This window comes from Lemur catta, chromosome 15, assembly GCF_020740605.2.
Source record: "Lemur catta isolate mLemCat1 chromosome 15, mLemCat1.pri, whole genome shotgun sequence".
NCBI classification, from domain to species: Eukaryota; Metazoa; Chordata; class Mammalia; order Primates; family Lemuridae; genus Lemur; species Lemur catta.
In genome coordinates this window covers 19,565,765-19,579,594 of record NC_059142.1, presented here as the reverse complement: position 1 = coordinate 19,579,594, position 13,830 = coordinate 19,565,765, and the positions used below count along the sequence as shown (strand labels likewise).

The 13,830-nt window shown below is 37.5% G+C and overlaps 1 protein-coding gene across 2 annotated transcripts in view; it reads left to right on the top strand.

Moving 5' to 3' along the window:
• Positions 1 to 10,805, top strand: part of NLK (nemo like kinase) — a 145,240-nt gene extending 134,435 nt beyond the window's left edge. For both annotated transcript variants that reach the window (XM_045525405.1, XM_045525404.1), the window contains exons 9-11: positions 4,854 to 5,052; positions 5,964 to 6,057; positions 9,009 to 10,805. In XM_045525405.1, the coding sequence (XP_045381361.1) occupies positions 4,854 to 5,052; positions 5,964 to 6,057; positions 9,009 to 9,063 (348 nt within the window). In that variant the 3' untranslated portion in view covers positions 9,064 to 10,805. The remainder of the gene's footprint in view (positions 1 to 4,853; positions 5,053 to 5,963; positions 6,058 to 9,008) is intronic.
• The last annotated feature ends 3,025 nt before the right edge of the window (positions 10,806 to 13,830 follow it).

Here is a 13,830-nt window from a genome sequence, read left to right as displayed (position 1 = left end):
CTCATCCCTAGAGAACCCATTTCCTAGTCCCTCAACTGTTTCTGATGTTTCTTTTCACCAAAAACAATAAGACGCTATAAGTTTTTAATCAAAATACAGTATCATAGGTGAAGACTGAAAGCGTACCGTTGTTCATCGTTGCTGTTGTTTAACAGCTGATACGGGTATTCTGGCATTGCTACTGTGGTGCTTAGTTACCCTGAACACATTTTTTTCACTGTGTTAAGTACTTATGTGTGAATAAGTGTCAGAAAGTGATTGCTTATCAGTAACATATAAATTCAGTCAAGACTGATGGTATTGCCAAACAACTACAGATAGTCCAGATGGGTGGCTGAGATGGTGACACCTTTGCTTTCTGGTAGTTCAGTATACACAAACTTTGTTTCATGCATAAAATTATTTAAAATATTATATAAAATTACCTTTCAGGCTATGTGTATAAGGTGTATATGAAACATAAACAAATTTCCTATTTAGATGTGGGTCCCATCCCCAAAATACCTCATCAAGTATATGCAGGTATTCCTGGCACATACCTGTAGTCCCAGCTACTCCAGGAGGCTGAGGCAGGAGGATTGCTTCAAGGTTGCAGTGGGTGAGCTGTGATCACACCACTACACTCCAGCAGGACCCTGTCTCTAAAGGAAAAAAAGAAGTATATGCAAATATTCCAAAATCCTAAACACTTCTGGGCTCAAGCATTTTGGATAAGGGATACTCAACCTTTATATAAAACTATGCGTTTATTCCCTGATGACAACAGTCAGAAGTACCTGATACAATCATTTACTGAGGTCCTTGTAAGATTTCTTTCAGAAGACTCACTGTAAGACTCATTTCCTGATCTTTAGCTTATGTGAGGGGGCTTTATGCAAATGTAGAAAAGGAAAAGGCAGAAACCACCAGAGTATGTTAAGATGAAAGGGCTGTGGTTCTTTTATTATAAAAATTAATAACAATATTAGAATGGATGAGGTATAATAATCAATTTATAAAGATTTGATTAACTATTACCTTAAAATAGTAAAGACATTAAGCAAATCTCCAGAGACTTGAATTTATCCAGAGGCAATAGATAGTTACAAGCAATATTTTTAACAAGAATAAGTAACAATAATGTTTAGGAGTTTAGACAACATTATTTGCTTTTTCCCCTTGACAAAGAAAATGCATCCATTTTTTTGCATGTACATCTTCCTACCATCATACCCATTCTTATTTACATTCTTTAAAAAAACAAATATGGCTGGGCGCTCACGTCTGTAATCCTAGCACTCTGGGAGGCCGAAGCAGGTGGATCATTTGAGCTCAGGAGTTCAAGACCAGCCTGAGCAAGAGTGAGACCCTGTCTTTACTAAAAATAGAAAGAGACTAGCTGGACAACTAAAAATATATATAGAAAAAAAATTAGCCGGGCATGGTGACGCATGCCTGTAGTCCCAGCTACTCCAGAGGCTGAGGCAGGAGGATCACTTAAGCCCAGGAGTTTGAGGTTGCTGTGAGCTAGGCTGACGCCACGGCACTCTAGGCGGACAACAGAGTGAGACTCTGTCTCAAAAAAAAAAAAAAAAAATATGTGCTCTAACGTAACCCAAAGGTACATGCACGTCTTTTTTAACTGTTTGTTGATGGCTACTCTGTAATGTACTAATGAAGAGCCTAGGTGTATAAAATTATGTTGTCTGGGTATGCAAAGACTTTATTAATGCAATATTAGTAAGGTCTTAATGTTAACTAAGAATCAGGAAATTAAAATTTAAGTTAACATATTAAGTCCTTATGATTTGTAGCATTATAAAAACTAATTTATTTTTAGAAACACATTACTGTTACCATTTATCTAATTTAGTTGAATAAATAATTCTGCAATTCTATAATATTAGACAAAGCAATATTAGCTTATCTGACCAGCAAAACCAGTAGAAAAAAAACAAAGAAATTCAAAATGATTAGACCATTTGTGAGAAAACAAACCCAAAACTAGTATAAACTAGAATATTGTGCTAGCATTATTTTTACATGGCAGTAAAATCAAAAAGAAAACAGGTATTTTTTTAAATGTATAACTATTAACTCACACTAATTTGTCCAGAGTCATCTTACATAGAAATATCACATGACCTCTTTATCTTGTCAGTTATATATCTGATATTAAAACTTTTAAGTTGTCTTTTTTTGGTTTTTTTTCCTGAGACAAGAGTCTCGCTTTGTCACCCAGGCTAGAGTGTCATGGTGCCAGCCTAGCTCACAGCAACCTCAAACTCCTGGGCTCAAGCAATCCTCTTGCCTTAGCCTCCCAAGTAGCTGAGACTACAGGCACGTGCCACCACACCTGGCTAATTTTTTTTTTTTTCTATTTTTAGTTGCCCATCTAATTTATTTTTATTTTTAGTAAAGACAGGGTCTCGCTCTTGCTCAGGGTGGTCTCAAACTCCTGATTTCAAGTGATCCTCATGCCTCAGCCTCCCAGAGTGCTAGGATTGCAGGTGTGAGCCACCACACCCGGCCCCTTATTTAATCTTTGAATTACAGCTTTAGCAAGAAACAATTTCTAAAGAACCAACATATTTAATGCATAAGAAAAAGTAATATTTTTTAAATCTTTAAATTTCTTTTAGATGTTTTTAATGTGTTGATATTGTTTCTAAAAGCTCATTGGAATAGGAGTTTGCTCCATTTACTTTTAAGAGATCTCATAATATGGTGTATCAGTTCCCTTCTAAAGTATACAGAGTACATCAATTTGTTTACTTAGAAATATTTTATATTTGTAAAATGGAAAATTTTGTTAGCTTTTATTCAAAACTAGAGGAGCCAATTGTGATAAATCAACAAAATCTAATATAGGAGCAGGTATCCATACCTATTACAAATATTGATCATTTAAAGAAACAAGATATGTGCAGTATGTAGCTAAGATATATAATATGTAATTAAGCACCATTAGGTCCTTCCGAAGAACACCATTGTTGAAAATCTGAGTAATTTTGTGATTTCTTTCTCAATTTAGCAGTACAGTTTCTTCTTTTCAATGTTCATACCCTTTATAAAATGACAGTCTCCTTTCTTTAGTCTTATTTGAGAATTCCTAAAGAGACATTAATATGTTTAGAGAAATGGAAGTTGATTGTATTCCAGGGATTTGATTTACTTTTTGTTCAAAGGTTTCTCTTAGGTAAAACACTTTCAAGGAACCCATATTGGTGCACACAGAACATACAGAGCATGCTATCCATAGTCAGGGAAACACCAAAATCTTTTCATCTCTGCATTCTTAAGTTTCAGGAAATATCACAATTCACAGGCACAAAAGGATAACATAGGAACCGGATTCCAGCTGCTGGTGGCAGCTGACTGGCACCCAGTTTCTGCCACCTGACAGAAATGAATTAATGGTCAGATAATAAAATTAAAATGCAGAGTCAGTCATTGCTCCCACCATGGGGGAGAATTGGCATGTTCATTCACAGACTGACATGGCCAGATTTAGTGTGGAAAGGCCAGAGAGCTCAGTCCCATACATGAAACTGGTGACCAGAGGAGTCAAGGAAGGGGAGCTAAGGGCTCGGAGGGGTCTAGGACTGGACACAATGCACTGTCAGCCTGTTTGTTTCTTTGGGTTCAAACAGTGGAACTCTATCCCAGTGAAACCTCCAGGAATAGCTAACAAAGGGAAGGCTCAGAGTTTTTTAGGAAAGAAAAAATTTACTTTGCTAAGAGTACAAGGGAATCAGACTTCAAAAGAGCTAGATCACCAAATATAAAACATAACAGGTATTGAGAGGTAAAAAACCAAAGTTATCAAGTTTACATTTGTCTGTTCACAGTGGATAAACAGCCTCTTTCTTCTGTGATTATCTTATCGTGAAAGTTCATGACATGCCTTTTTACACCAGAATAGCGAATATCAGAGATAAAAGTGTTTTTAGGGAATCCAGGTTTATAAGAAACATTATTTGGGGGACCAGAACCAATCAGGATGATCTAGTTATTTATGGGGTTTTTTTTAGTACAAAATGGTTTTCTTTTTAAAACTGTGTTATGTGAAGTACGTGAACATATTGGAAGCAGGGCAAAGTGACAGTTTTTGTTGTACTCTGTACTCTTGAGTCCATCCTTAAATCCTTTAAAATTCACTTTCTTTTAGTAGTATTCATATGTCTACTAAGCTAAAAAAGAGGACAGTTTTTTTCTTTAGTTTTTTAATGGAGCAATGAGCTAAAAAGTTTATGATTTTCAAGTAAACCTGAAACTAGAATATTAAGTATTCTGATCTAAAGTGCCAGAAAACACAGGCTAGACCAGAGTCCTGGTATTCAGACTGAGCTCTCAAAACGTGGCAGTCAGATCTATCTGCTGCCTAATTCCAGCAGCTTTAGATATGTTTTTGCCCTGCTCTATTTGATATTTGAAGGGAATAAAAGTTTCAGGCAACTTTATAAAATTGCCACTGTGATCACATCTCTTCTAAATGTTGACACATATTTAGAAAATACAGCCTGTTTAAAATATAAACTTATCCTCTTGGAAGTATTACATATTTAAATGTTGTGATATTTGTCATTTTTGACCCTGCATACATGTCAAGGTAGAAACTTTTCAGAATTTTAGCAAAAAGGCATTTCTAAGTGCTATATAGTAGTAGCTGATAACAGTAGTTTTCCTAAGTCATATACTCCCTGTAATGCTATGTTATCCACCTTTAAACGCAATGATCCCTCTTTGTACAGGATGTACTATAAATTAAGTATAAGCTGTGTAAAGCAGTTATTGTGTCCTGTGAAAAATCCTGTGTGGACAGTCATGTTTATCTGTAGTGTTGATGTACTGGTCTCTAAATTTGATTTCAGTCCAAAAGAATATCCGCTAAGGATGCCTTAGCCCACCCCTACCTAGATGAAGGGCGACTACGCTATCACACGTGTATGTGTAAATGTTGCTTTTCCACCTCTACTGGAAGAGTTTATACCAGTGACTTTGAGCCTGTCACCAATCCCAAATTCGATGACACTTTTGAGAAGAACCTCAGTTCTGTCCGACAGGTTAAAGGTGAGTATCTGTTTTGGCCTTTGGCCAAGCAAGATGACTAGTAACTTTTTCTGTTAGGTGGCCAGGAAGAGCTGAGGTCTGGGTGGTGCCCAAAGCTTCTCCATAGGCTTATTTTACAACCTTGCATATAGCTATTTGTCCAGGATATAAAAATGCTGGTTTAATATTACATCCAGGGGAAGGTCAAAGAAAGAAATGAATATTTTGACCTTGTTTTCAAAGTTTATTTAGTGAATGTGACTCAAAACATATTTGATATGTATTTACTCAGTGTCATTTCATTGAATGAAACATATTGGACTTCTTTATATAACATACAAAATTCCAAAAAGGATAAAAATTTACTGAGGGAATCATTGCTTGGATGATGACAAGAGAAAGAAATTTCTGATAGTTTACTGGTAAAATTTCATTGCATGATCTCCCATTATGATAGGGTGGAGATAATGACATCTAAAATTCTGAATGATTTTAGTGACTTGCTCCCAGGACATTTTAGAAGAGAAAAGGTAGTCCCCAAAGTAACCACCCAAAACCATATACCTAAAACTACCAACTGGTATTTTTAAGTGATCTTCAAAAAGGCAATAATTACCAACAACTTAGAAGAGTTCACCTGTAATGCCAACCCTGTGGAGTCTCTTTCAAATTTGTAGAGCATTTTATTCTTCCCACTGATGGGGTTTCTAGTCTATGTAATGCCACCACTGGGTTTTTTGCCTGTGTTTAGCAACAACTGTCATTTTAGTTTCAGGAAAGTTCAGCTGAATTCTGCTTGGTACATGATGTGTATTTGATTTAATTAAACCAGGAGGAAATGCTGTTCAAATGCTGGCTAGAGTTAGCTGAGAATTCACTGCTCCCAGGCCTGCAAATTGGCATGAATTATATGATGTTTGTTTTCTCCACAGAAATTATTCACCAGTTCATTTTGGAACAGCAGAAAGGAAACAGAGTGCCTCTCTGCATCAACCCTCAGTCTGCTGCTTTTAAGAGCTTTATTAGGTAACTATATGTATGTAATTCTGACATTCTTTTTAGAATTAAAAGGATGCTGTTGTGATTTTGTTGGCATATTTCTGTTTTTATTTAGATTAGGTAACATAAATAAAAGGTCAGACAGAAAGTTTCTGTTATGAGCTTTGGGTTTAGAAAAAGTGTATTAGAAATGTAAGTTTCAGTTTTCACACTAGTGCCAGTTCACCATGGTTGCTTTGCAGTTCTTCCCCCAGGTGACCATTGTGCCACCTGATCGTGTATATGAGGTCCCACTGCAGCAGCAGCATGGCAGCCACCTGCCCTGGAGTTAGTCATGGTCACCTCGGTTCCCACTACTATTCCCAACCCCTTAATAACTGGAAGCAAGAAAACTTTTTTTTTTCCAATAGGTTGACTGCTGGTATAGCTATTAAGAGGAGAAGCCAACAGGCTTATGGTAGAGCTATGAACGTACTTTGGAACCTAGCAAGCTTCATTCTCCTATCTCTCTTTGTCCTTTCTTTCTCTTGATCTCTTTTCCCCTACCTAACTCCTTGTATCAATCAGGGTCTTGTCAGGAAAAAGAAACCACTCCAGTAATAAGAATGGGGAAAATTTAATAACAAGAATCATTAACTAGGAAAAGATGGTTAACTACTAAAAGGCATAAAAGAGGATTCTGAAAGGTCCTAAAGTAGCAAATGCAGAAAGCAACTACTCCCCATAGACTGAGGGAGAGTGAACAAGAAAGAAATTAAGAATTTAGAAGAGGGCCCTCCACCCAAGGACCTCTTTGGAGATGGTATGGCTACCTCAGAAACACAAAGCATGAGGGTGGTAAAGGAATGGGCCAAAAGATGTGGGCAGAACTGGTCCATCAAAGAGACCCACTGAGAAACTTGCCAGAGAGTTTGGGTGGACCAAAGCTGGGCCTTCTACAGCACACACACACACACACACCAGGAAGGGAAGCTGGGCCTTCTAAAACACACACACACACACACACACACACACACACACCAGGAAGGGAAGCTGGGCCTTCTAAAACACACACACACACACACACACCAGAAAGGGAAGCTGGGCCTTCTAAAACATACACACACACACACACACACACAAGCTGGGCCTTCTAAAACACACACACACACACACACACAAGCTGGGCCTTCTAAAACACACACACACACACAAGCTGGGCCTTCTAAAACACACACACACACACACACACGATTCCTGATGCTGCAGCCTTACTTTGCCCTCCCAGCGCCCAAAACACACACACACACACACACACACACACACACACACAAGCTGGGCCTTCTAAAACACACACACACACACACACACACACACACACACACATATTCCTGATGCTGCAGCCTTACTTTGCCCTCCCAGCGCCCTCTGTTGACAAAGGCTAACATTAAGCCAGGTGCCAAAGGGGCCCATGAACAGGCTGGCTCTAGTATCACAGAGCAATACAAAGAAGGGTGGATTTGGATCTGAGAGGCCACACGATCTCCTTTCTCCTCTCCTTTCCCGTCTCCCTGCTTCTCTTTCCCTTTCCCATGTCGTATTGAAGTAGTTCGGTTGAAGTAGTTTGTTGAACCACAGTCAAGAATTTTTGTTTAAAATTTGTAAATCAGGCCGGGCGCGGTGGCTCACGCCTGTAATCCTAGCACTCTGGGAGGCTGAGGCGGTGGATTGCTCGAGGTCAGGAGTTTGAGACCAGCCTGAGCAAGACCCCGTCTCTACTAAAAATGGAAAGAAATTATCTGGACAACTAAAAATCTATATAGAAAAAATTAGCCGGACATGGTGGCACATGCCTGTAGTCCCAGCTACTCGGGGAGGCTGAGGCAGTAGGATCACTTAAGCCCAGGAGTTTGAGGTTGCTGTGAGCTAGGCTGACGCCACGGCACTCACTCTAGCCCAGGCAACAAAGTGAGACTCTGTCTCAAAAAAAAATAAAATAAAATAAAATTTGTAAATCAGGTGACTTTCATTTCTTCCATGTATTTTTCCATAGAAAGAAGGAATTAAGTTGCATTTTTACTTCTCTTTGGTTTAAATTACCTTGTTTTAATATTTTCCCCTAAGGGTCAGTGACCTAGTCAATTAGGTGTTTTAGCACCTTCCAGGTGCAAGTCATCCTGGGTCCTGGGGAAACAGAGTGGTTACACCCTTCTTCTTCACATTTACAATCCAATTAGCAGCCTTGACATGGGAAATAACTAAAAAACAGATCTGTGGATAACAAATACTAAATGATTATCCATACTACCCCATTAATACTTGATAAAAATATAGGGTGAGGCTCATTCAAACTAGGTCCTCTCAGAGTCACTGTAGTTTGAAAGGCTACTTTTAAATGAATAATTCTACATCCTTAAAGGCTATTTTCCTGATTGATTATAGACATTATTATTTATAATAGCTACCGTTTACTTTACATTATGATGTAAGCACCATAGAAAACACTTTACGTACATTATCTCAATTATTCATCACAATATGCTATGAGGTAGACAGCATTATCTCTTTCTAAGTGAGGAAAGATTAAGGAACTTGCTCTGTGCCACACAGCTAGTAAATAACATGTTGTTTTCAAGCCCATGTATTAGCCACTATACCATATTGCCTCATGATAGATAACAGATCCTTAAACGAACATTTGGAACAAATTCAACTTTAGAGAAGTTAAAGAAACAAAAATCCAGAAATGGACTTCATAATTTTTTTTAAAGGAAGAAAGTAAAACAGGCAGTAGTGGCTGGTCCAAGTACAGTGGTGTTTACAACTAATTGATCACAACCAATTAGAGATTTCTTTGTTCCTTCTCCACTCCCAATGCTTCACTTGACTAGCCTTAAAAATATATATAAAAGAAAAAAAAAGAAAACAGGCAGTAGTGAATTGCCCGTTTGCCCACTGTGGCATTACAACTAATTCACCATCTCTCCATTTTCTTCCAGTTCCACTGTTGCTCAGCCATCTGAGATGCCCCCATCTCCTCTGGTGTGGGAGTGATGGTGGAAGATGATGTACTACTGAAGATGTAATGTAGCTTTCCACTGGAGTCTGGGATTTGCAATTCTGGAGGTTAATCATGCTTGTACTGTAATTTTACTAATGAAGTTTTAAATTAACAACCACTACTTGTATGATATGAATAATATTTAGAAATGTTACTAGACTTTTAATCTTGTAAAGTGGTTGTGCTTTTAGAAGAAAAATATTTTATCCAGAGTTGCACATGTTTTATGAATTTAGTGCAGCTGTTATGGCTCACCTCAGAACAAAAGAGAATTGAACCAAATTTGGGAGTTTGGGGTTTTATGTTTTTGTTTTGTTTTGTTTTTCTTTTTTAAAATGAAGTGAGATTGTTCACACACACAAAACACACACACACACAAAGGACAGTCATACATTTTGATATTTGAGCCATTCCTAAGGATTTGGGGTTTTCTAAAACTAAAGAATCTAGAAACCTTGCCTGCGACCAATCATGGAGCCACGTGAGCTGATCGTGGCTGCACCTGGGGGGAGGGGGGAGGAGGGGCATGCCACCTAATGATCAAGCCCTATAATTAGCTTCTCATTAGAGCCGTGATGGTGATGTGTGCTGTCTAAAATCCAATGTTGTGGGTAGAGAGAATGAGTTTGTGACTAGGCGAGACTAAACTTTTGTTTTCCTCACCCAGTATAAATATATATATATATATATTTAATCTATTTTTATTAGAAGTTTTTCTGCTCTTTCTTACATAAAAGAACCCCAAGCATGCATCTTTCATGTGTGTAAATAATTCATTTCTGGGCTAATTTCAAAAGAATCCCAACATTACTGTATAGAGAGAGAACTAGCTTGCACATTTTAGGTCTGTGAAATTTTGTGAGACTTTTCCTGCACTGGACAGTAAAAAAATAATGAATAAAAGACAAAAACAAATTTTAAAAAATTTAAAGCCACAAAAAAAGGCACATAGGGAATTATGTCAAATGTGTTTGTGTCCTTAGGCAAAGCTGTGGGAGTCTTGAAATGTCACAGTAGTAAATAACTTATTACTTTTTGACAAATTCTTTTTGCTGTTGGAACACTGAATTATGTGCATATGTATATATGAATACAAATTGAAGGCCTCTACCTCCTGGAGTTATACAACTTGGCTTGTTTACCTCCACATGCTGATGATGACTATTTTTTTTTTAAGTTCAATGTGGAGACTTGAAACTTGAATGTCCCTTCCAACTTTTATATTAAAAATAAAAAGACAAGAAAATTGAAGATTGTTTTTCACCTGTACAAGGAATACTAATGGATCGTCTTAAAATTGGTCTAGGAAAAAACCTTGGTGTGTGTTATGGACAATTAACTGTTAAAGTTATTGTAAGTTATCTGTATTTAGCAGAGTATTTTCATCTTGAGTGATCTGAGCTGAATTTGAAGACTATTAATAAGTTATGTTTGGAAGTTTTAACTTCAATGAAGTAATTATTTGCTGTGAAAGAAACAAACATTGAATTACTAAACAAAGATGGTGCAATATCTTTGTTTTTTTTTTATGAGGCTCCTGAGAATCAACCCAACTGAAGCATTTCAATTCACTTGAATGAGAAACGTGTTTAGTATCAAAAGAGCCCAAGAAGACACTGGTGTGAAAGGTACAATCTCAGAGGTTGGTCAATTACCGTGGCACACTTTCTGGTCACTTTGTACAATGTAGATTTGAAGTACAGTGGTGAAAACATTAAATGTGACATTTGAAAAAGATGTGTCATCTGTTTTATTTCACTTTTTTTCCTTTGTTTTCTCTCTTCAGTACAGCTTGTATACTGACTTTGCAAAGTTTTGAGATATTTCCTATTTATATTTCCAGTTTGATCTTTGAGGAAATTAGTTGTTTTTTAAAGCTTCCAAGAAATTTTAGATTGACAAAAACATATTGAAACTTAGTTAACTGATATCAAAGACGTGATTTAAATATATACAATATCAAGTTCTGGTAGCTTTCCCCTGTAGTCCCAGCTTCTCAGGAGGCTGAGGCAGGAGGATTGCTTGAGCCCAGGAGTTCAAGGCTGTAGTCATGCCACTGCACTCCAGCCTGGGAGACAGAGCAAGACCCTGTCTCAAATAAATAAATTAATCGGCCTGGCACAGTGGCTCATGTCTGTAATCCCAGCACTTTGAGAGGCCAATGTGGGAAGATTGCTTGAGGCCAGGAGTTCAAGACCAGCCTGGGAAGCTCAGTGAGACCCCGCCTCTACAAAAAAAAAATGAGCCAGGCATGCTGACACACACCTGTAATCCTAGCTACTTGGGAGGCTAAGGCTGGAGGATCACTTGAACCCAGAAATTCGAGGTTACAGTGAGCTATGATCGAGCCACTGTACTCCAGCCTGGGTGACAAAGCAAGACCCTATCACTTAAGAAAAATTAAAAAATGTTAAAAAGGGGCAATTTCCCCTGTAAAAAATAAATTATTAATAAGTTAAAATATGGAAGTCTTTTCAGACCTTAGAGTCCCTAATCCAGTGGTTTTCAAACTTTTTTTCTTTTGAAGCAAAGAACCCGATCTTCATGTGAAATCTTACTCCAATCTATTAGAGTCTGATATATTAAATAAAAGTAGATTGTTCTGTATGAAGTAGACTGGTGAGGGACTTGACTCCCTCCCTGCTCTTCCTTTCTGCCTCATATCCTTAGCAGCCCAAAGGCACTTCCAGCTAAGGAAGTCCCAGCTCAGTGGTGGAATCAAGGCCTGAAATGAGACTGCCTAACTTCAGAATACTTTGCCTGAGGCCAGATAAAGCAACACGACTCTTGAGCTTGGAGATGGCATGTACTTCTCCCTATCTTTTCTTTATTTGGCAAAAATGAATGGATTTTTTTTTTCCTGGCATGGGAGAGAAGACTGTTCTAGCACATATAAATTAATACATACACATTTATTAGTTTATTCATTCAATAAAATTTTGAATACTTACTAAGCAAGAATTGCTTATAAGGAAGTCTTATTAATATCAATAATGCTTAAATAAGACCAGCTTTCATCATTTACAATTACATCATTTATATCTATGAGTTTGCACATAGAACATTTTGAAACTAAAATTCTTCACAGATAAATATTAGAGAAAATATATTGACCTGCTTATTACCAAACAAAGGGGATTTGTGCCTTATTTCTTTATTGTTGGGAATTGCAAAAATGTGGAATTCCTTAGGCCAATAGAGTCAGTATGGACAGATAAGTAAGGGTTGTAATCATCTGCAATGTGTGTGCAGCTTAAGAACCCAGAAGAAAATCTCTTGTGATGGCTCATAAGGTTTGGAATTTTTATTTTGTTTTCCCTCTATGGTATGTGACTTAAATATTTTATATTAAAAAGTATATTAAAGAATAGAATGTAAAATTTGCATGAATTTTGAAATTAAGACAACTTTCGGGATATTTTCAGAAAAGTTTAGTTTACTGTCAACAGAGCTTCACCAAAGGCAATTCTAAAGGGGAATTACTTTACTTTGAAAAAAAGAAAATAACTAAAAGCAGATCTCTAGTGCAAGAATAGTAAACAAAGAAATTGGTGAGAATGTGGGGAAAATTAAGCATCACAGACTATGTAAAATAATAATGTCTTGTTTGGGGATGGGGGTGATAAATTACAGCAGCATTCTTTGAACTGGGATACGCACACCCCTGAGGATAAATGAAGACTCTCCAGGAGGTACGTGGGCACATAGGTTCTTAAGAGAGTTAACATCGCTATCTTTTTTCCTCCATCCCCATTCTTTTTCCCTTCAGGATTTCCTCCTCCCTTCCCTCGTCATCATTCTCCCACTTACAAAAGAAATATGTACTTCTTGTACATCTCAGATATTAATGCGGCACAATGTTCCTGGGTTGCCAACTAAAGGGAAAATTTGAAACAGTTTTTGTTTATAAAGACTTCACCTCTCTCATCTCACTACTTGATAATCCATCAATCCTGAGAGAACCCCTGGAAAGTAAAGCGAAGAGAGCATTAGGAAAAATAGAGACTGGCAGTATTTTCTTTCTTCCAGGCAGCAAATTCATGGCACAGCTGTGCTTGTCTTAAAATTGAGAAGTGAAGATGGTTTTTGTGGAAACATGTATAAAATGAACACAAACTTCTTCCAACAGAAGGTGAATCTGTTTTGACTGCTTGGTTTGCCAGTGAGGACTTTCCAATTAGTTTATATGGTAGACATTTTGCATAATTAGAATTATCCTGAATCTGCAGCTACAAAGTTCTGGCAAAATATATATTTAAAGCAAATGATTAAAAATTATCAGAAAATATTATAGAAATATTGGCAAGGAAGTGGAGAAATTGGAACCCTTGTACATTGCTGGTAGGAATGTAAAATGGTGCAGACGCTATGGAAAACACTATGCCAGTTCCTCAAAAATGATGGAGCAAATTCCACTCTGGGTATATATATAAGGACTTGAGGCTGGGCACAGTAAATCTCAGCATTTTGGGAGGGCAAGGCAGAAAGATTTCATGAGGCCAGGAGTTGAAGACCGGCCTGGGCAATGTAGTGAGACCCTGTCTCTATAAAAAATAAATAAAATTAGCCAGGCCCGGTGGTGTGCGCCAGTAGTCCCAGTGACTTGGGAGGTTGAGGTGGAAGGATCACTTGCACCCAGGAGTTCAAGGTTGCAGTGAGCTATGATCAGACCATTGCACTCTAGCCTGGGTGACAGAGCAAGACCTTGTCTCTAAAAAAAAAAATTGAAAGCAATGATGTGAACAGATATTTGTACACCA